This window comes from Mesoplodon densirostris, chromosome 17 (genome assembly GCF_025265405.1).
Source record: "Mesoplodon densirostris isolate mMesDen1 chromosome 17, mMesDen1 primary haplotype, whole genome shotgun sequence".
NCBI lineage: Eukaryota > Metazoa > Chordata > Mammalia > Artiodactyla > Ziphiidae > Mesoplodon > Mesoplodon densirostris.
The window spans coordinates 47,154,898-47,179,560 of record NC_082677.1 but is presented as its reverse complement, the minus strand read 5'-3'; the positions used below and the strand labels follow the sequence as shown (position 1 = coordinate 47,179,560).

At 39.5% G+C, this 24,663-nt stretch overlaps 1 protein-coding gene across 4 annotated transcripts in view; it reads left to right on the top strand.

Moving 5' to 3' along the window:
• KLF12 (KLF transcription factor 12) overlaps nt 1-24,663 on the top strand; it is a 450,077-nt gene that overhangs the window by 325,800 nt on the left and 99,614 nt on the right. For all 4 annotated transcript variants that reach the window (XM_060080105.1, XM_060080107.1, XM_060080106.1 and 1 more), the window contains one exon: nt 7,967-8,102. In XM_060080105.1, the coding sequence (XP_059936088.1) occupies nt 7,967-8,102 (136 nt within the window). The remainder of the gene's footprint in view (nt 1-7,966; nt 8,103-24,663) is intronic.

Here is a 24,663-nt window from a genome sequence, read left to right as displayed (position 1 = left end):
CTATGTAGAGGCATAGTCACATTAGCAGTAACAAAAGTAAAGAAAGTAAGAAACAAAGCATAGTGGAAACATCAGTAAGTAGAGTGGAACCCAGGAGAGCTGGTTCTAATCTTGGAGTCCACCATCCTTTGAGCCAAGCTTTATTTACTTATGCGTTTTTCTCTCATCATCTATCTTCATATTGCTAGAAAAATCAAGTATGTATTTGAGCAACTGATACTCTGAAACCAAATGAGGTCAGAACATCAGTTGTACAAATGTATTATGGAAAGTGTGCTTCATAGCCCTGCAGGTAATAAAGTTTTACCGAAGTTTTTTGTTTTTTTTGTTTTATTTTTTTAGCGGTACGCGGGCCTCTCACTGTTGTGGCCTCTCCCGTTGCGGAGCACAGGCTCCGGACGCTCAGACTCAGTGGCCATGGCTCACGGGCCCAGCCTCTCCGCGGCATGTAGGATCTTCCCGGACCGGGGCACGAACCCACGTCCCCTGCATCGGCAGGTGGACTCTCTCAACCACTGCGCCACCAGGGGAGCCCTCTACCTAAGTTTTAATTGACTATGTGTGGCCAGCATGAGGTGACCAAAGAGAGAAAAGCTAGTGCAGTTTTTAGGGAATATTAATATCACTGATGGTTCTCCTGCACGTATCTCCATCTGGATCTCCCCCTGTGCTTGTATAGCCAGGGTGATCCCGATCAAATGACATAACGTAAATCCTGTCATCCTTTTACTTAATCTTTCCCAGTGGCTTCCTTTCCCACCCAGAACAAAACTCAAAATCCTTCCACTGGCCATCAAGGCCTCCGTGCCCACCCTCCTCTGTCTGGCCTCATGCACTTTGCCCTCCATGTCTCAGCTCCAGCTATAACCTCCTTGCAGGTCCTCAGGCATGTAAAACCTGCTCCCACCTCAGAGCCTTTGCACCTGTTGTTTGTTCTACCTGGAATATCCTACCCCCATCCACCAAAATAAATAAGCCACATCTGCAAGCCTCCCTCAGTCCCCCCAGGTCCTGGCTCAGGTGCCACCTTCTCCGTGAGACCTTCTTGGCCACCCTGTCTGAAATTGTCCACCTGCCTCTCAGCGACCCCTACCCTCCCTTCCCTGTTTTATTTGCTCCATGGCACTTACTGTCTAACAGAGGATGTGGTTTTCTTATCTATTTATTTTTCTTATCTGTCTCCCCCGCCCCGGCCCCAGTACGAAACCAGGAATTTTTATCTACCTTATTCTCTCCTTTCTCCCCAACACTCAGAAGAGTGCTTGGTACCTCATAGGTACCCAATAAATATCTGTTGACTGAATACAAATCTTCCTTGACTTAAGATGGGGTTACATCCCGATAAACCCACCATAAGCTGAAGATATCTTAAGTCAAAAATGCATTTAATGCACCTTACGTACTGGCCATCATAGCTTAACCTTGCCTACCTTAAACGTGCTGAGAGCACTTACGTTAGCCTTCAGTTGGGCAGAATCATCTAACACAAAGCCTACTTTATAATAAAGTGTGGAATACCTCATGTAGTTTGTTGAATACTGTACTGAAAGTGAAAACCAGGATGATTGTAAGTGTATCGGCTGTGAACAGTTGTGATTGGGTGGCTGACTGGGGCTCACCGCCCTCCACAGCATCCTGAGAGAGTCTGGTAGGGCATATTGCTCACCCAGGAAAAGAGCAAAATTCAAAGTGCAGTTTCTAATGAACGCATATCGCTTTCACTCCATTGTAAAGTTGAAAAATCGTAACTCAAACCGTCTTAAGTATGGAATGTTTGGATTAAAAGAAGTAGTGGTTTTAGGTATTATTCAATATATATGCTCTAGTAGTATTTTCAGCTTAGGTACATTTAAAAAGAAAAATGCTTGACTTGGATAAGTCCAGGGGAAGATGAGGGCTTTATAAACAGTATTATATCGATATAAGGGAAGGCTGAAGTAGTAGTGCTAAACTACAGAATGATGACTGACTGCTAAGTGCCAGGCAGGGTACTAAACACTTTGCATATATTATCTGATTTATTCCTCACAGCAGCAATGGCACGGGAAGAAAACTGAGGGTTAGTGGTGGGAAATCAGTTGCCCAAGGCCAGATGGCTGTCAATGACAAGTGGTGGGGCCAGAAGTCTCACCCATGCTCTCTGAAGCCAGAGCCAGAGTTTTTATTCTAAAAAAACTCTCTGACTGTCATTTTTGGAGCACTCCTACATTGAAAGTGCTGAAGGAGGCTCTTCTACTCTGGGATGCTAGGAATTCTCCCCCCCCGCCATACATTCATTTTCCATTTTTCCCCCCTCATCCTCCCACTGCCCTTGTTTCTAGGGAAGCAGCGGCCCTCCTGGAAACCAAGGTTTCTGTAACTGGGGCACGCTTCAGCCTTGGCAGGGCGAGGAATGAGGACATCTGCAGGTAGCAGGCAGCCTGACAGTGGCCGACAGGGGAAGAGAAAGGCTGGCAGCGCTGCAGCTGCCCACACGACTGCCTCACCCCGCTTCCATCCACGTGCACCCCTCTCCCCGCCAGCCCTGATGGGCGGAGGTGAAGGCGATTGAATGCATTCCTTCTGGTTAGGAAGTGTTAGTCTGTAAATTTCCATGTGTGTTCAGAGATGATGGTATTATACATAGTAAATATGGTGACTTAACGGGAAAGCTTCCTTTCCTTTAAGAATAGCTGAATGGACCAATTCCTTTCTAAGGAAGTTAGAAGAGCACCTCACCTGAGGTGACAGAGGTGAGAATGGATGCTGATGCCACTGTGTCTGTGTCAGTCCACTGTTATATGGGGGGAAAGTAAAGTTTACATGTTTCATGTGAGTTCTAGAAAGGCAAACATAGGAAGTGTAGCTTTGTGTGATCATGTACCTGGGAGTTCTGCCCATCTGAGCCTCCTGTGAACTATGAACTTGGGTAGAAAAGCTTTGTTCACCAGAGCAATAATGCCAACTCATGGCCCCTTTCCCATAGAAGCCTGTATGAGGCACGGTCAAGGATCAAAGAAGACGCTTCTAAAGACAAAATACCTGTAAATCCAGTTTGCACATTTTGGATTAAGAAGTAAATAATGTAAAATAACATGTGACATTTATTTTCCTTTATTGTATTAATAGCCCACTTAAATATATGCCACTGAAGGCCAGATTACCTCTTGGGAGGGAAATAGAGAGGAGTGTCATAGGCTGACTATAATTGTAGCAGAAGTTTCTCCACATCGTTGCCGGGAAATCACTGGAAGGAACTGGGAGAGTAGCTGGTATTGAAACGGTGCACCTCAGGTTGGGACTTGAACCCAAATGCCGGGACTCGAACCCATGTGACTGGGACCCGAACCTGGCCAAAACCCACAGTCTTCCAACTGAGATCACACACCTGGTTTCAGGACTTAATGAAGCTCAGGTTCTTGATGTCTCATCACAGAAAGAATTCAGCAAGAGACGAAGTGATGGGTAAGAAGTGGATTTATTTAGAGAGAAACACACTCCACAGACAGAGTGTGGGCCATCTCAGAAGGTGAGAAAGGCACCAGAGTATGGGGTTGTCAGTTTTTATAGAGGAGGGTAATTTCATAGGCTAATGAGTGGGAGGAGTATTCCAGCTATTTTGTGAAGGGGCGGGGATTTCCAGGAATTGGGACACCGCCCACTTTTTGATCCTTGTGATCGGTCTTGGAACTGTCATGGTGCCTGTGGGTGTGTCATTTAGCTTGCTGATGCGTTACAGTGAGTGTATACTGAGGCTCAAGGTCTAGTGGACGTTGGCTTGTCCACCATCTTGGACCCATTTTGTTCTAATCAGTTTATGTCATGTCCTCGGGGTGTGTCATTCTTTCAAAGGCTGTGCCCTGCCCCTTTCCCTCCTATTTCAGTACATTGATTTTGTATTGCTGTGTAACAAATCACTCCCAAATTTAGTAGATTAAAACAGCCACTATTGGGCTTCCCTGGTGGCGCAGTGGTTGAGAGTCCTCCTGCCGACGCAGGAGACATGGGTTCATGCCCCGGTCCTTGAAGATCCCACATGCCGCGGAGCGGCTGGGCCCGTGAGCCATGGCCACTGACCCTGTGCATCCGGAACCTGTGCTCCACAGCGGGAGAGGCCACAGCAGTGAGAGACCCGTGTACTGCAAAAAAAAAAAAAAAAAAAAAGTATTTTATTTGCTCACAGTTCTGTGAGTCAAAAATTTGGAATGGTTTAGCCGGGCTGTTCTCACGCTAGTCACTCCTATGATCGTGGTCATCTGGTGTCTGGAATGTGTCCACTCAGTCTAAAGTGACGTCAAGTCATCGAGCCAAGGCCAGAGTCACTGTGGGAAGGAGCCCTACGAGAGCATGGCTACAGGGAGACAAGACTCATTGGGATGATCTTTACAGTTCATTGACAATAGGTGGGTGTTTGAAAGGGTAGATAGGTTCAGCTTCAGGTGTTGGGGGTTCCGCAGTTATCTTCCCAAGGTTGTGTGACATGTGAAGGTCACACCGTGTTCCCCAGTACCTCCACCTCGGGGATGACACTTCCACCAGCAATGAGCTGGAGTACCCACCAGTGTCTGATCCCTTTTTCATTTAAGAGGAATAAAATCTCAAATGTCAATTCTTTTCGGATGCTTATAGTTCTCTGGCTGCTCTCTTAGTTCGGGAAATAGATACGTCTTTGGTTCTGGTGCCCAGGTAACTTTTCCATTTTCTCTGCATGGGCACCCCAAAGAATTGGTGTTCCCTAAATGAGCTGAGAAACTCAAAGACTAATGGAGGTTAACTAGGAGAAATGTGTCCCTACCCCACATTTAATAAAAATAGAGTGTAATTATGCGAGTATGTAGATAAGCTAATCATCTGACCTAATCAGCAATGCACTTTTTTTTTTTTTTTTTTTGCGGTACGCGGGCCTCTCACTGCTGTGGCCTCTCCCGTTGCGGAGCACAGGCTCCGGACGCGCAGGCTCAGTGGCCATGGCTCACCGGCCCAGCCGCTCCGCAGCATGTGGGATCTTCCCGGACCGGGGCACGAACCCGTGTCCCCTGCATCGGCAGGTGGACTCTCAACCACTGCGCCACCAGGGAAGCCCAGCAATGCACATTTTAAGAAGCTTTTCTAATTACTTCCTCGACTTGGCTGAAGGTACCGGTAAAAAGAGTTTCCCAGCATGATGGCAGCAGATGCATTTCATAATATTTATTGAAACTATTGGAAAGAAATCCTCAATTATAATGTTCCTGAAAAGTACATCAAAAAAGACATCATATTTAACATATTTTAAACTCTCATTAAGATAGAAACATAACATAATTTAGATGATCAACTCTCACACCAGTTATTTGGAATCTCTCATACAGCGAGACTAACTTTCACAGCCAAATTGCTTATTGGTTAACTGCCTGTGTCTTCCTTGAGTTGTATTACTTACCTGTGAGAGCTCTAGTTGTCTTGCTCAAAATGGGACCAAAATATTCTCTTTTCTCTGGCTATTTGTTAATTTGATATCTTGGCAAAGGAGTCTTCGTGCATGGTGTTTCAGGAACTTTAAATGTTAAATTGTTGATGTTTACAGGTGTACGTAACACCACACAGTATGAGATTTGGAAGCCTAGATAGGTCTATTACTCATTTTCTTGGTTGAATTTGAGCAGTTGTGAACGATTGTTAAATGAATCTTTTTACAGTGAGATGGGCCCAGAGGAAACTTATCTATGAATTCCTGGTTGAAATGCCTGTATCATCTCTGTGTCTTGGGCTCCTTGAGTGCTGGTTGTTCATCTTTACCTTCCGTTCTGTGAGCTGCTCAGTATCTTTCCAGTACATTCATTTAGTATAAGTTAGCCAGAGCCAGTTTCTGTTGCCTGTAGCCAAAATAAATCTTAAATGGTCCGATGCCTTCAGTGCCTTTGGAATGACTGAATACTTAAGTAGCTCTCTGTTATTGCATAATTGTGGAGCTGGTTACTTTCCTCTACAAAGAGTTTCTCCAGCATCCCTCTCCTAAGAAATCGCTAGAGATCAGATGGAAAAGAAACTCTTTGTCCCACCATGTGGTAAAAAGACAACATTCAATGACTCTTAATGTGCGTCACTGCATAATTCATTCCTGGCGTTGGAGTGAGTGAGCGCTGTACTGGTGGAAGTTACGAATGCTGAGTCACATGACAGTGAATTGTTTTATTTGAGGATAGAACCAGAAAAGATGGATAATCGAACGTGTGATTTAACTTCATTGCTAGTGACTTTGAAACTGGAACATAGTTGTGCAATTGAAAGTCATCAGATGTAACACCGTTATGTCCAAACTCTTAAATCTCTAGGTCAAAGTTCCTCAGCCTGGTGCTATTGACGTTTTAGACTGGCTCATTCTTTGTCATGGGGCACCGACTGTCCTGTGTTTTGTAGGATGTCTAGCAGCATCCTTGGCTTCTGCCTTCTGGGTGCCAAGAGCAACCCCCTTCCTTCAAGTTAGGACAAATCAGTGTGTCTCTAGACATTGCCAGATGTCTTTTGCGGGGGGCACATTTGTCATCAGCAAAGGACCCCTGCTTTAGATTAGTTTCATTATTTTCTCTTTAATTTAGCCAACATTTACCAAACACTTCCACGATTCAAAGTACATGTTCGTGTTTATACTTACAGGCAGAATGTATGTCAAGTACACTCACACCCTAGGTTCAACAGATATTCGCTCCTTCCTAACTAGGTTTAGTTAGAAATATATCAAAACTCTCTAGGTATAGTTTTTCTATTCATATGGTAAGTATTAGGTAGAATCATGAGAAATTGTCTTTTGTGGTTTAAAAAATGGGAAAATATCAGCATTTTCCTGTGGCTCTACCTAATGTATGATGCACAGTAACAACAAGAAAAAAAATGATTTGAGAAAAAAAAATGAGACTGTAAATGTACCCAAATGTCATTGTAACCACGATTTTAAGTGCATTTTGCTTTTCTTTACAGCTAGTGGTGGTTTCAGAAATCTTTTGTAGGCAGCTTGGAAGAGCAGGCTGAGGGAGCTGGCTGAGGGTTGAGGTCATATATTTTAGCAATGCAATTATGTAGCTAGCACAGTACTTTTAAATTAGAAGGTGTGGTTCTTCTGTGCCTGAGGTGAGAGGGCTGATGGAAATCCTAGGCGGTGGTGGCTAAAGCTGTTCATGAAGAGAAGGAGGTGGGAATGAAATCTATTTTTTAAAATATACATTAATATATTAAATGTTGATGGTGATCCTCTCATTTAAAAGGATGTGATGGTCCCAATCAACAGGAGTCAGAACATCAGGCTATTTCCTGCTTTGGCAAGTTTGCAGTGGGAGGAGGGATCTTATCTAGAAATGCATTTTTGGAAAATGAGATCAGCATAGAGGTGAAGGGCACTTTCTAGCACATGTAAACACAGTTAAAATGCTACTACTTCAGTCATTTTCCTGCCCTCAGATCTCCACTTAGAGCAACAGTGAACTGTGGACAAGGATTCACTGTAGTATGAAGAATAGCTAAACCTTTCTGTTAGTCTTGTAAACCTTGTTGTTCTTTAAGCTCCTGATGGGAGCTATAAGCAAATAAAACCTCCTCTCCCTCCTGCTCTCCACCTTCCAGGGAAAGTGCTAATGTGCAATGAAATGGCCAGAACTCTGGTAGCAGAAGCAAGAAGAAGCCAGAGGGTAGAACAGTAACTCATGAGCTACCTAATCAGCTTCTGACCACTCAGAAGTTGGTAATATTGTGGATTTTACAGTTTCTATTCCATAATCATCCCCTGAAACTACCAAGAGCTGATGGAGGGTTTATAAATCAGATGAACAAGGGAAAAGAGTCAGTGCGTGCTCAGTCCATAAAATACGTCGCTTTCACTAGTTCCTGGGATTTCTGGAGAATTCCATGTGTGTGACATACACAGAAGAGACATTCCATGCTTGATGTTGGTCCAGGACAAGGTTAACTTTCTGCACACTAATTTTAATTCATTATATATGCCTTTTTTTCCCAGCACAAATGGACCCCCGAGGCCTATCTCCCAGACAAAGTAAAAGTGACAGTGATGATGATGACCTGCCAAATGTGACCTTAGATAGCGTTAATGAAACTGGATCTACGGCCCTTTCCATAGCCAGAGCAGTACAAGAGTAAGTATCACATTCTCAGGATGAAATAAGAATTGCCAAGGTATTCAATGGATAATGGAAACAGCAGCATCTCCTGTTCCCCAGACCTGTCATTCTAGCTCTGAACGGGCACACGTGTCAGCATCTTTCCATTCAGCCTTGTGTTCTTTGGGAGGAGATTAGGGGAAACATGGAGTGTTTGACGTAGTTGAAAATTTGTATTTTGCATAGAAATGAGACTTCTTTTTTAATACTTCCCACCCCTTCTCCTTAACTCTGAAAAAAAAAATTGTTCTTTTCGAGTGTCACTATCTAATTATCATCAATGTATTCATTATTCAGGAACAGTCAAGAGAAATAAAATATGACAGGCAGTATTATCTTGCGTTGATAGGGAAGTACAGAACAGCTTTTTTGAAATTTAAAATTTGGAAGATACTCTGTTACCCCTTTGAAAAATTCAAATCATATGTAATTTTTAAAGGGATCGTTTCTCACTCCCTTAACTGTAACACAGGGTTAGAGTTTAGCCCTTTTTCATTGAAAATAGCTGCTTTGTCATCATTGTGAATTCTGTGTCTAGAATTGCACCTGTGACTAGTCCATGTGTATTTTTTCTCTAGCATAATTTTTAATAACATAATTTTAAAGAAGAGGAAGATTTAAATTAAGCCACTGTTACTGCCAACACAAAAGTTAATTAACACTTTACTTAAAATGATCTTAGTTACCTCCCATATATTAATTCTTTTTTCCCAGGTATTGACTAATTATCTACTCTGTTTCATGAATTGGGCCTTGAAATTAAAAAAAAAAATTAGTAGGGCATTTTAGAATTTAAAGCCTATGTGTGTGTATATGTGGGGGTGTATAAAATGAATAATATATCTCTATGATAAATAGGTACTAGGTATATTATATATTAGAGGAAACAGGATATGGCAAATCTAATGAAACTGCAGTCAGAAAGATTTGGATTCAAGTTCACATTCAGTCACTTAATAGCCATGTGACATCTGGCAAGTTACCTAACCACTCTGAGATGTTTCTTCCTCTGTAGTAAGAAAGAATACGTACCTTACAGGACCATTGTGAGGGTGTGATATAGTTACAAGGCATGAAAATTGAATTGCAAAGTTTTGACAGATGAGAGCCTCAAGGGTGAAATGAACATTATTATTAGTGGGAGTAGTAACAATAATGGTAATAGTGTGGAGTATAAGTACATGACAACTAGGAAATATAAATATTGCCAGTGTCGTGCTGATTTTACAAATGAAGATACTGAGGAGGAGAGAAGTTCAGTGTCTTCTCCAGAGTCATATAGTAAGTGGTGACGAGACCAAGTTTAGGACTTCTAACTCCCAAAACGTATCTTTTTCTCAAGAGTGCCTGTAATGTCTGTTACCAGTCATATTCTTCCACTTGAACATGTATAAAAACACTTTTTTCTCTCATTTGTTCCAGTAACTGGTTGTAGGAACTTAGTTTCTCCAAAGCGTTGGATCAGAAGGGTGGCTGAAATCATATTTAAGTGCTAGCATGCCCAGTCACTTCGTCACCAGTTCGGTGATCAGCACAGTGATTGTGGTTTTGTGGGAGCTAAATCTTAAGGTCAAGGATTCCATGTTCTCACCTGCAAAATGAGACTAAATGATGACAAAGTTCAATTCTGAGATAAATCGTAAGTTTCATAGACATTTTAATCACACTGTTTTCCTGCACCATATAATATATACATAATTTGTGTGTGTGTGTTATAGATATGTGTGTTTCTGTAAGTTTGGCCCTGTGATGACTAAAATCTAAGTTATGCTTACTCCATTTCGGGCTTATAGAGCAAATCATGGTATTAACGTCTTAAACATAAACATTTTTTGTGCTTCTAATATTATGTGCTGAGAATATGATAGTATGTTTTAATATGAAACTTTTAATAGCAGCCTTAGGAACTGGAGCTTCATTTTCAACATAATCTCTCTGATTTGCTTTGTGAAAACATTTGTAAGCCCCATAATATTTTGTTCTGACTGTGTATACGCCTGCTTTTATTACTATTACAAAAGTTGCATGTGTATCTAGGCAAGTGCCAGATTCATTATTCATGTAAGTGTTTTCATTAAACGATTAGTAAAGAATACTGAGCTGTCACTTGGGAAGCCCTAGAATGCCAGGACCCATCAATAGTTAATTAACCATCATTCAAGAAGGAGTATGTGTGTGTAAACGCTGAGAAGCGCTAAGATACTGTTAGATGAAGCGAAAAGAATGTTCTTCAGAGACCTCTTAAATATAAGTGTATTTCAAAACGTAAAACAATATGTTGAGGAAAATTTTATTCTGGGACAAATAAGTATATAGTCCTTGTTAGATAATTTTTTTAAAAAATCTGTACTTAGGTTTACCCAAAGTTAACTTTCGGCGGATATGTCTTCCTGCTCTTAATTTCTCTGATTTTTAATGCATGTCTCTGTTTCACTATTAATTTCCCTTTCCTCATTTTTCTGTTTGCCATTGGATCTTGATGGCTTCTATTAACTCAAAAGCTGTCCAACAAACAAAAATATTCCAGTATACTATGATCAATAAAATAATGCTTCAAATCATAGGAGGATTGAATATCATCTTGGCGTGTACGAGACGAGAGGATTTCAAAAGACCTCCGTGCATCTATTTCTGGCACTTGCAGAACTTTGAGTTAGGTGAGAAGGATGTCTGCAGGTAGAGAGGTGATAACATCAAGGGTTTATGTGCAATAGAGGTAGCACATTTTAGAAGCCCTGGGCAACCAAAACACGTCTCTCCAGTTAAAGCCATGGTTTAGGAGGGGTTTGAAGGCATGCCTCTTATCTCATTGGCCACCACTGCAGTGTCAAGGAAGAAAGCGGGAAGATGAGAAAGGAAGATATGAGGAAAGACTGACACTAGAGAGGGACAAAACTGCCTTGTCCTAGGCCAGCCCTTCAGACAAGATCATAACCCACAAGGTGACTCTCTCCAACTGAATCTCTTCTTTGTCTCCTTTCCCATTCGGGTTCATAGCCTTGCCTCATGCAGTCATCACCATAGTTTGAATTTTTGATTTGGTGGCTTACTTTGCTGACATTATTATATTTACATAGCATAAACCTTAATATGCTAATAAATGCTGTTTTTAAATATTTGGTATTATGCATTTTACTGGTTTTTAAAATGAACGTTTATTAAATCTTCAGTTCAAGAAATTTTCCTTTGATTTGAAATGCAGAAGTTGTTAGCCAAAATTGCACCTCTCCCCACCCCAATATATAATATTTAGATATTCTTGTCTTTGAATAAAAAGGAACAATTCTTGGTGGCTAGAGCTGCAACCTAAGTTCACTTCCATTTAAATAGATTTTTAGAGCAAGGTTCCTGAACTGAGCTTGAACCAATCGTTGCAACTAGTTTCATTGATTCACTTGCTTCTCGTTTATCAGCTCAGCCTCAGTGAATTCAGATAACTGGGAAGAACCGGCCATAGCGAGGCCTACAGACAGGCTCTACCCTTCTTGTATTTCAACTGTAGAGATACTGTCTGAGCCAGAGACAATGTATTCAAGTAATTCTGACAAAGCCAACTCCCAGCAATTCATAGAACATCTGTTTTGCTTAGGTCTGTGTTGTTTTTTTTTTTTTTTCCCTCTGATGCTATAATAGGATCATTACCCTTAACTACTTTACAAACATAATTATGAAATAAGTGTTTGGAAAAAGAGAGGTACAGGCACACGATTAGAGCAAATTATTATAATTAACTTTACCCCTAGGCAAAACAATGATATTTTTGAAATAGGTAAAATCTGGCTCTCTTACCCAGAGCCTCTAACTTCTGTACCCCTTTTTCTTCTTTTTCCTCTAACTCCAAACCTTCCTACTCCTCATTTGTTGACGCTGGTAGAATAATCAACTTCCTTCAAAGTAAAGTGTAAATGAATAAGAATATCTGAAAGAGGGCCCTCCTCAGAGGAATTCGTGTTTAACCAGGAGCAAGCCTTAAACTCACAGAATAAAGGTCTAGACATGCTACTTTCAGTAAGAGTGAAGTGAGAAAGGGTAGAGTAGAGGGTGGGGGAAGCTGATGAAGATTTTAAGGAGATGGACCAGCTTTCCTCGGTGTCCGTTTTCGCAGAATTGGTAAATGCACGTGATTGTTTAACTCACATCATATCTGAGTTCTCCACCCTCTCTGATCTTGATTGTAACTGTCAGAGTGGAAAAGAAGCAACATACATTAGTAGCATGAGTAGCTTTTTGCTTTGGTTAGCATCCCTAAAATTTGAACCTGTTAAAAGGATATTCTTTTTAAATAGTTCCTTGTCAATCACATTTAAGCGAATTAAAACACTGCCTTCCTCCCCCTGTTTTTATTATATTGCCTGTGTCAAGGGCCCTTCTTCTTAAAGGAAAACAGTTTGTGAATTCTGGAAATGAAGAGTCCCATCTTTGTTTGCACTTAGATGCTCTTTGAAAGAACAGATATGGTAGCAAGTTGGATGTTCTATTCCTTCAGATTCTGCTGCTGGCACAAACATCATGGGTTTTTTGTTTGTTTGTTTGTTTGTTTGTTTTTACGCGGGCCTCTCACCGCCGCGGCCCCTCCCGCCGTGGAGCACAGGCTCCGGACGCGCAAGCCCAGCGGCCACGGCTCACGGGCCCAGCCGCTCCGCGGCACGTGGGATCCTCCCGGACCGGGGCACGAACCCGCGCCTCCCGCATCAGCAGGCAGGCTCCCAACCATTGCGCCACCAGGGAAGCCTAAACATCATGGTTTTTAATTTAGAAGGTTGCATCTGATGATCAGAGAAGGGTCAGAAATCTTGGAGGTTTTCGGTTTGGGTTTTTTGTGTGTGTTTTTCATTTTCCTTATTTTAAATAGGAATCTCCTCATGTATAACTTTGTTAATGTCTTTTAAATTACAGTAGAGAACAGTCCTAGAGATAAGGAAGAAAGGGAAAACAAAACTGTTACTGACTGACTTCTTTCAGGCAGGTTCTGTGAGAACTTACATAGTTTTCATTTAATTTGCCTTATGCTCCTGTTTTTATGCACAAATAAATGGAAGCCCAGAGAGGTTTACTCTATCCCCAGAGGTCCTATAGCTGATAATTGCAGAGCTCATATTGAAATCAAAGTTTGTCTGAGTATAAACCCATATTCCTTTATGAAGGCAGCTCTTGTTTTTATGTTGTGGCTTTAATACCTCTAAACCATAACTTTCTAAAATTAGCAAAGCTTTTTGAGACCTGAATCCCAATAAGAATATAAGTTTTATGAAATAATTTCAGATTTTTTTCGTCTTTAAACTTGCTGTCACTTTAAATATAATCTGACTTAGGGAGAGATAATTCTATCAGATGCCTTCTCAGAAATGGTTCTTAAAAAGGTGTTCCACTTCTGTAAATCACACACAGCGTTATATTGATATGTGAAGAAATAAAGTACAGATACATTAGAGCGTTCTTTCTATAAACTTCACTGTTGCTATTATTTTAAGAAATTATTGTTTCAGTATATACATATGTGCTGACATTCCCAAAATGAGCATCCTTTTTAGAATTGCTTTCTGTCAATCTATAAAAGGAAATGTTTGTCCAAGGGTTGAAATGGTACTGTGTCATCTAATTTTGCAGCCCTTGACTGAAAGATTTGAGGGTATTTGGATCATGCCTCTTCCCTTGTCTGCTGATTAGAACAAACCCAGCTGAGCTGATTGTGCCCAGAGGAGAAGCCAGAGAGCTCAGTATGTCAGACAATTTCAGGGTTTATTTTCTTTTAAATCTTTCCCAGTTTCTTGTCTCATTATAAAAGAAGCTATACTTTTTTTTTTAATAAGCCTGATGTGTTTGGGATGCCTTCAAATCCCCACTTCATGCCTTAACAAAGAAATAGCTTTGATTCAGTTCTGTAGGTGGAAGTCTAGCTCTCTAATAGACTAATAATAGACATCATGGCTGATGGGTAAATCCGAGAGGTGTTCGCTGTCTTGCCAAGGAGATAAACACTTTTACGTTGCTCTTCTTCTAAAGCAGGTCAGAAAAAGCTCCTGATTTGATGTGAATGAACATAGGTAAAGTCTAAAGTGTATACTTAGCCTGCATCAACCCAACATTCTAGCAATACTAAAAGAAAAATATATAATGATCACTGAGTAACTCAGTCCCTGGGTATTTAATAGCAAGATGAAGACTGTACACCCATACACAGTCATTTTTATTGTTTTGATGGGATCGTGTTGGACCCACTTTCGTTTAAAGAAAGTCTGATCAGTTTTTGATAATAACTTGATATTTGAACTGTTTTGTGAATTAGCAAATTAAGTCATGTCTGTATTTGGTAAATAATTAATTCGTTTATTCAGCCCTGTGTTACATGCTGGGGATACAGGATGAATGATTCATAGAACCTTACCACAGGGAGCTCGGAATCAACATATATGAGGCGAATCAAAGCCCAATGGGATAAAAGCATGAAGGGCTGCAGTGAGGAAAGGGGGGAAGGTCACGTAGCTCAGTCTGGAGTAGAGGAAAGCGTTGACATGCGGTAGGAAGGTGTGAGTTCATAGTAACTGGCGCGGAAGTGAGTGTGGCGGAGAGCTGGGAGATGCAGCTGCTTGGGGAGGTGGGTAGGGACCTGATCAGGAAGGATGAATTTATTCTGTAGACAATGGGGAGACATCAATAGGTTTTAAATGGCAGTGGCGTCATCAGCTTTGTGTTTTACAGATTTCAGTCTCAAGGAAGCTGGGTGTGGTGGTGCGGGTTGAACACTGTACATCCCAAAGGGTGCCATTTATATGACTAGTGCTGCCTAGCTGTCCACAGCTTCCACAGTTAGACACAGGAGCATGTGGTATAGATTATATAGATATAAATCTTTATATATATGCATATATGTATATGTACACATACATATGCATATACGTATATGTATAGACACCCCTGTGTCCATACATGTCAGACTCCAATATATTGAGCTGTTCAGAGGGTAGATAACGTGTTCTAGTCTTCCATGTATCTCCAGGGCTGCTAGCACAGTGCCTGGCCAGGTACTTTTTTAAACACTAGAACAGCATTGAATAAAATAGACAAAATCACTGATTTCATGGTGCTTATATTCCAGTGGAGGAGGTGAGAGGGAAACAGACAGTAAGCATATGGTACCTCTGAAGAAGGTAAGTGCTCTGGAGGTGAGGGAGAACTCTTTCACGTAAGGCATTTAAAGAACTCTGATAAGACTGTATGTTAGGAGAGACCTAAAGAGGCATGAGGTCAGGTCCCCAGGAACCGCGCTCCAGGCAGAGGGAATAACAAGTGCAGAGACCTTAAGGCAGGAATATTCTGGAATGAATAAACAAACTCACTGACCAATAGAGAACATTAATTTTACAGAAGAAGCTGAGCTCTGTTGATACCAAGTAATGATTCTCCCATTACATCCCTAGGGAGAGGGATTCAGGACTCAATCTCTTTATCCACTCATACTTTTCCCTCTATGCTGTGATACAAGTTCTTTTCTTTTTTCTAAGGGAATCTGCAGTTATTTAACCCATACAAGAATCAATAAACAAAAACAAAAAATAAATGCAAAACAAAATTTTTCTTTCAAGGGGCGTCCCTGGTGGCGCAGTGGTTGAGAGTCCGCCTGCCGATGCAGGGAACACGGGTTCGTGCCCTGGTCCGGGAAGATCCCACATGCCGCGGAGCGGCTGGGCCCGTAAGCCATGGCCGCTGAGCCTGTGCGTACGGAGCCTGTGCTCTGCAACGGGAGAGGCCACAACAGTGAGAGGCCTGCGTACAGTAAAAAAAACAAAACAAAAAAACAACAAATTTTTCTTTCAAAATTTCTTTCAAAGAAGTACTTACTTCTTTTGGGCCTGGGTTCTTGAAATCTAATTTTGTATCCCCTGATGAGTCAAAAATATTTATTATCCTAGAAAGTTTTTTTTCGTATATTGCTACTATATCTTCTAGGATACAGAAACATTCGTACTTTTTCCCTAAAAATGATGCAACTGTCGTTCCAAGTGAGAGCTTACCCTCAGAATTTTTTATGCCTGAATCTTTTTGATCATTAAAAAGTAAAGTAAAATAAAAGGCACCAGAATTCCCTGGAGGTCCAGTGGTTAGGACTCTGCGCTTTCACTGTTGAGAGCCTGGGTTCAATCCCTGGTCAGGGAACTAAGATCCCACAAGCCACGTGGCACAGCCAAAGAGAGAGAGAGAGAGAAAAAAAAAAAAGAATACAAGTAATACAATTTGTTCTAGAAATGCCAGAAAATACGAAAACAAACAAACAAAACAAGCAAAAAGGAACAAAGAAAATAAAAGGCACCATATATGAAAGCTACTACACAGGTGTTGCTGTTTTTTGGTTTTTTTTTGCGGTACGCGGGCCTCTCACTGCTGTGGCCTCTCCCGTTGCGGAGCACAGGCTCCGGACGCACAGACTCAGCAGCCATGGCTCACAGGCCCAGCCGCTCCACGGCATGTGGGATCCTCCCGGACCGGGGCGCGAACCTGCGTCCCCTGCATCGGCAGGCAGACTCTCAACCACTGCGCCAGCAGGGAAGCCCAGGTGTTGCTGTTTTGAGAGTGATTTGTATCTCGTCTCTTTGGTAGGCATTTGATACTCCATACATAATGCTAAACAGTGAGTTTGACCTTCCCCCTCCCCAACTGAATTGAACATCATCTTTCTATATACTACAGATATAAACAGATTATTTGTTTAGCCTTCCTAACCACTTGGAAGTTATTGTTAACTGAGTGTTGATTTGTTTTTCAAACTGCCATGCCTCATTCTAATGTGAATTTATTACTTCTAGGTGATCAATTTAAAAATAGACAGAAATCAAACTTTTTAAAGCCAAACTTTTGTTTTTATATTTATTTTTAAACAAGGGGATTCCAAAGCTACATCATAGAGTGAAGAGCTGCTTTTGTTTGACAGTGGCTACTTATTTTTGCTACTTCTACATTTTAAAAAAAATTTAGTGCTAATAATTACTGAGATGACTCATAATTTAAAACAAAGTGGTATTGAATGTGGTCATACAGTATACTCCAAACTGATTGCCAGTGTTAACTAGCTGTCAATTGCTTGACATACTTCTCTGTGTGAGATCTTTGTGTAGCCTTTTTCTTTCTATATGTTCTACCTGTAATTGCATTGCAAATTTATGTATACCATTTATACTTCTCATCCATATATTCTTAATGAGTGTAACTAGTGAGTACGGGTAGTCATTTCTCATGCATTTTTGATGTGTGTTGACATAGATACTCAACGATGATGTTGAAATATTAATGTTTCGCTACAAGTTCCCGGAACTATTCATCGCTCTTTCATTTATTAATATAGTCAGAGAGAGTACATATGATAGAAAACCATACTGTAATATATTTGAAATTAACTCAACTCACCAGGATATAATCTCTTCCATTTGCAGTCAAATGCTCTAGGCACTCTCTTCTTACTACTCTTCATGAGTTATTGCCATTGTACCATAATTTTCCTTCACTTTATAACACTCTCCCATACTTGAATCTCATTGAATATGTTTACTTACATGTGTCAAATGGAAGTAGAAAATTGAAGGATACGTTTTCATGGAGAACCTGCTGCTATAAAGAAAACTCTGACATAGATAGAAAAAGATAGCTTGGATCAGAGTGAATCTTATCAGGTTGACATTTTACCATGATTTTGTGCCATCTACTTTCACAGTCACAAAGTTGAGGGTTGCCCTCAGTTGAAATCTAGTACATCACACATTATGGCTTATCCTAAAAGTTAAATCCCAAACCATGTGCAGTTAGTGTAGTAAAAATGCCAGCAAATTTCTGGGTACAATTTTGGATCTTTTTTGTTAATTTGAATAAAGTTCTGTCTATTTACCTACCTATCTATATATCCTTTCAAATATCAATTGATGTTACTTTTGGTTGCAAATAACAATAAATGTTACAAGAGAACTTAAACATGGAATTATTTTTCTGGTATAACAAGAAGTCTGGAGTAAGGAGGACAGGCTGATGGAGTGTCCTAAGGTTTGTCCTAGGGTTTCTTCTCTCTTCCTGTTTTGTTTCCTTCAGTTGTGGCTTTCCAATGGTTATATGAAGTCAACTGCATCTCCAGGTATCCCGCCCTTATAATAGTCAGAAGAGAAGGAGTAAAAGCAAAACAAACTAACCAGAAGAACATAGCAACCAACTGTGTCACTTTTAAAAAGCTTTCCCAGGACACCCACCATGTGATTTCTGCTTATATTTCATTGGCCAAAACTAATTTACATGTTCCCAATTATTGGAGTATGGCTAAGGAAAAGAAAAACATGGACAGGACTGATTCAATTAATCAGTAATGTCTGCCACCAAATATTAATTTAATACCTAAGAAAAATATGGCACCACTCCAAATTCAATATCAAGGTGTTTTTTTTTTCCTAATCATATATTGCCGCTATAATGCTGTGTAGCCAGTCATTCCAGAACTCAGTGGAATACCGTCATAAAACATTTACTTCTCTTCCATGTATCAGCTGGTCATTTGGAGTAGGTCTGCAGGTTCTTGGAGCAGTACTGTTCACTCATTTTTCTTAACCCAAAGGACAGCCCAGGGCATGTATATCTCACAGCAGTGGCTAGAACACAAGAGGACAAGCCCTATAGTACAAACAAATTTTAAGCCTTTTTTTGCTCATATCATTCATCAACTAGCATCCCATTGGCCAAAGTAAGGCACATGACCAAGACCAGCATCAATGGGGTGGGCAAATATATTCCTCCCATGGAATATCACTTTAGGAGAGTGATAACTAGTGTACTAATATTTCGGGAAAAAATGGCTGTTGTTTCTAGAAGCAATTGAAATTAATTTACCTATTTTTGAAATCTTATTTTCTAAGTTTTAGCAAATTTTAGTCATGTTCTCATGAAATTTCTAGATGGCCCTGGTAGATCTCATAAATTCTTCTTTCTATATCTACTTAATGATGTATGTTTTAAAATGAATAACAAGTACATTTATTGAGTCTTGATATCTGGATTTCATAGTGTAAACTCTTATCTCCAGGGCTTACATTCTCAGAAGTGTTTTATTTTGCCAAGTGTAATAGAGTGGTATTACAAAAGATGTAGCACTTAGCAAGAGGCTGATTCTAGCTGAATAAGCAAAATCTGTGAAATGTAGTTATTTTCAGTCTCTAAGCTCAAATTAATATTGATTAACCTCTTATGGTGCACAAAATGACAAAAAAATTAACATTAGCTAACGTGCCTATTCCCCTGATTTCTGGAATTAGTTAGCTGTGTACTATGAGAGTGACAAAATACAAAACATCAAATTGAAACTATTACACAGATAAGAGAAGATAAAATCTTTGAGCTAAAATTTCGTAACCTTTCAGCAAAAAATGTTTGGGTCTTCATTTCTACATCCCTTCTCCATTTTGTTTTGTATATGTAATCACTGTTACAAGTGATAGAAAACATGGAATTGATTCTTGTAGTTTCCATTTTCTAATGTAAATATAAAACTCAGTTTAAATTGTACATTTAGAGAAACTTTTCCTAGTATATAATAGTAAAGTGCAAACAAGGAAATTGATTAGAAAAAATAAATGTCTTTCTTAAAATCAAGAAATCAGAATATCTTCTTGTCTACGTGGGTGGATTACATTGTGGGGTTAAGATATTAATTTTTCACTGTAGCTTTTTATGAGGCTTATTATTCAAGTGAAGTCAGTAGACCAGTAAAGGTTTTACAATATGAGAATATCCAGCAAAAGTATTGTCAAGAAAACAAAGTAATTGTTGAATTAAAAGCATGTAATCTCTTCATAGACTAAAATCAACTAAAATCAACCTTTTGATATTTTTTAAAAATATACTGATAGCCTTGGCTTTTTACTCCTACATTTTTACCAAAGCTTCCAGATTGACAGCTACTTTGAAAACAAATGAGGAGTTTCATAAATCCTGCCATGTGTCTCTTTAAAAGACCAAGATTATCCTAGTGTTTTAAAAGGGATTGCATGATAAATTATTAGTCATGAAAATGAGTAACAAGTTGGTCACATGCCCAAAAAACTCAGGAAGACAATATCGGAAGTTATTGAAGTAGTTCAGACACGAGCACCTCTGGGCCTGGGCCAGGGCTCCAGTGGTGGCTTTTGAACCAGTAACAATAACCCTAAGTATTGTATTAAAAATACAGTGCTTTGTAAGTCTCAGTTTATTTTTATTACGTATCTCACCATGTTCCTAATGTAGCAGTGAATGAATTATCTCATTTTACAGATGAGGACAATATAACTCAGGAAAGTTAAGTACTTAGTAGGCATCATAAAACTAATAAGTAGTGATGCTAATGATGCCCGATCAGATATATTTTACAGTACATGTTAAAAGTGCTCCTTCCTGCATTCTGTCTTGAAGGGAAAGGATTTATGATTTATGTTTTAAAGGAATAATTGACAGTTTTAGTGATAACTAGACTCTAAAGGATAATATAAAGGCAAAGGAATGGCCATGCCTTTGAACTGAATAATGTAATTGAGTAGAGTGGGTGGAGTTTGATAAAATGGTGAAACATACAAACGGAACCATCCTGTTGGAATTTTGAGATCTGGAACTGGAACCGGTTAGAGAAGGCTGGAAATGTAGAAAGGCAGTCATTGGCATAAGAATGATTTTTGAGGTTTATTTTTTCTTTTTGAGGTATTATTTACATACAATAAAACACACATATTTTAAAAATACAGTTCAACAAATATATATTAACGCATATATGTGGAACCTAGAAAAATGGTACAGATGAACTGGTTTGCAGGGCAGAAATAGAGACACAGATGTAGAGAACAAACGTATGGACACCAAGGGGGGAAAGTGGCGGAGGGGGTGTGGGGTGGGATGAATTGGGAGACTGGGATTGACAAATATATGCTAATATGTATAAAATGGATAACTAATAAGAACCTGCTATATAAAAAAATAAATAAAATAAAATTCAAAAAAAAAATACAGATCAAAGGGTTTAACAATTGTATATACAGTTGCCTCTTGGTATCCATGGGGGTTGTGTTCCAGGACCCACGTGGATACAAAAGTCCGAGGATGCTAAAGTCCCTTATGAAAATGGCTTAGTATTGGCATATAACCTACACAACATCTTCCCTTATACTTACTTTAAATCATCTCTAGATTGCTTATAATACTAACATAATGTAAATGTTATGTAAATAGTTGTAAATACAATGTAAATGTTATGTAAATAGTTACCAGCTCCTGGCACATTCAAGTTTTGCTTTTTGGAACTTTATGGAAAAAAAAAATTTTTTTTTTCAATCCACGATTGGTTGTATCCACAAATGCAGAACCCTTGGATGGGGTGGGCATGGGGCCGGGGTTGGGCCTGGCGGGGAGGGGGGCGACTGTACTCATACACCTGCAACTTTTTTTTTTTTTTTTTAATTAATGTTAGAGTAGAAGTATGTGTATGAGATGGGTAGAGAGAAATGGTGTTGGGGGTTGTTGAATATGCCCTGCTTAACTAGGTTTATTTTATTTTATTTTTTTAATTAATTTATTTTTGGCTGCATTGGGTCTTCATTGCTGCACGCAGGCTTTCTCTAGTTGCGGCAAGCTGGGGCTACTCTTCATTGCGGTGCACGGGCTTCTCACTGCGGTGGCTTCTCTTGTGGAGCACGGGCTCTAGGCGCGCAGGCTTCAGTAGTTGTGCTGTGAATCAAGATACAGAACGTTTCCATCGCCTAAAAAGTTACCTTCGCCCCCTGCACCCACCAGTAAATTCAGTACCTCCCCCTAACCCCCAGCCAATCATTTTCTGATGTCTGTCTGTGGAGTAGGTCTAGACCTTCCTTTATGGAATCATATACTATGTATTCTTTGTTTCAGTCTTCTTTCACTCAGCATGATGTTTTTGAGATTCTTGCATGTTGTTACATTGCTAAGTAGTACTCCATTACTTGAATGTAATATAATTTGTTTATTCTTTCACTCATTGATGAACATTTGGGTTGTTTGCAGTTTGGGTTTATTATATTAGGGCTGTATGAACATTCTGTGCAACTCTTCTGTGGACATGTTTTCATTTCTCTTAGGTAGCTACCTAGAAGAGGAATTGCTGGGTCAAGGGAACATGTATGTTTATCTTTGTAAGAAACTACACAACCGTTTTCCAAAGTAGCTGTATCCTTTTACATTCCCGCCAGCAGTGTACAAGAGTTCCAGTCAGTCCACATCTCCAGCTACCTTTGGTATTCATAGTCTTTTTTTAAGGCATTCTCTTGGTTACTTAATCTTTAAAAGAAGATCTATTCACTCCTTCTCAGTGAAGAACAAGCTGCCAAGGACCAGTTTTGGAGGAAGACCTGTGGTGAGGAGACAGATAAAGAAAGTTACACAGACAGAAGGGCTAAGAGAAGCATCAAGAAAATAGGGAGGAGTGATTTTCAGCCAGATCCTGTCCCTTTGAGGTTTCAGGAGAGTGAAAAGTGAGAACTCTAACCAATTCAGCAAAAAATGAACTAGAGACAGTACAGATCTCATTGAGTTGTGGAAAGGACTTATAAGCCTGGATGCAGCAAGTTAATAGGAAGGAATCATGAGTGCTGAAGGGGTAGGAGCCTAAGATTCGAGGAAGCAAACGTATACACATAACTGTGAGGGAGATGAGAAAAATAAGATGACAGCCAGAGGAGTGATGTTCATTTCTGTAGACTAGAGATCAACCCAGAGTGAAAAGAAAGCTTGGGACAGTTATTCACATAACTGTGTTTGGGGGAAAAAAAAAAAACTTAATTACAACATGTTTTTGTCTGAATATATAAATTTGATTATCTGATAACTATCGGAGAAATCAATGTAGGTAGCAATTATGAATTTTTATCCATTCAAAATGTACTGATTAAAGGCCCAGTAAATGCCATAGTCATTTGTATCTCCCCCTCTCTGTTTTCATTCTGGGTACATCTTTGTCTTCTTATCCACATGAACTTTGAAATTCTTCCTCTGATCTCTTAACTTCAAACGTGAATAAGTATTTGTAAGCTTTAAACCCCAAATGAGGTTGGGTCTTGGCTTATTCCAATGAGAAAATAAGGAGCTTTTCTTTAAGTAATAGCTCTTCCATTTGCTAACTCCATAATAGTTTATAACTCTCCAACCTTTCCATTTCTTATCCATTAAAGATAGGGAGAGTCTCAAGTATTTTCCAGATTTCTGTGCTTGTAAAGTGCCTAGGAACTATAGTTATCTCTTTATATTACATAACTAAAATTATAAAGTCAAAATTGCAGGTAAATATTACTGATTCATCCAGATACCCCTACCAGATCATTTGAATGACTGTTTATTGTTGTTTATTGTTCTACTTAATGACATGACGGACACCAGAAGGGGATTACTTCCTTCTTACACTTCATTCATTCAGTACTTACTGAACACTTGGCATGTGTAAAGACCTCACCCTCAGCTTCGTGAAGGAGACAAGTAGAGAATGTCATCTCTAACACGCCAAGAGTGGTTTTATTTTCTGTCCACCACAGTATCTAGGATATTTGTAGTCAAAGAAAATTTCTAGTGAACTTAAGTTCTTCCATGCATTGCAGTAATTTCTGTTATCTTTCATGGAAGCTCACATTTCTTGAGCATCGAATATATGCCAGAAATCACCAGTCATTGGGGAAGGTCTGCATGGGTCAGGCAAACCCATCTTTATCACAGGGGAAAAAAAAGATTCAAGATTGTTTCACATGTCTTCCCAATTTAAGGGGGAAAAAAGTGTCCATACGTCCTTTTTAGCAAATCCGATGCTTGTAAAACCCAGTCGTTATTGATTTTAAAACCAGTTTAAGAGGGAGGAGATAATGTGGATATATGTATATGTATAGCTGATTCACTTTTTTATACAGCAGAAACTAACACACCATTGTAAAGCAATTACACTCCAATAAAGATGTTAAAAAAATTACTTGAATTTAAGTAATCAAGTAAGAGTTTGGAATTTAGAGTTTTAGAATTGAAACTTCAATAAGATTTAATGTAATGATAATAGATGATTTATACGAGATCCAATAAAAAAATGTCACGAACCTGCTTTACATATGAAAAATATTAATCACGAAGACAATAGTTGTTTAGGAAAGGAGTTCTAAGCCAGGAAATTCATTCCCATGATGTCTCCAAGCTTATTCACTGCTCTTGCGGGCTAAGGAAAGGAGTTTGTGAGCTATAAACTCTTCGAATGACAAGATATGCATCTGGTGTCAGAAAAGTTCCTTTGATGATGCTTTTCAAGATGACACCTATAGAATGCTAGATTTTAAATGCTTAAGGTTCATTTTAATGAAATTCAATAAATTTTAAAATTGCAGTTATAATACAATCACGTATAAGACTTGCCAAACAACTTTTTTTTTTTTTTTACAAACTTGGAGCCTATAATTGCATTAATTTGTACTGCCATATTATCTTATTTTAGGGGCAGATTGCAAAACAGATCTCCTGCCGTCTCTGTTCATATGTTTAAAAATCCTGT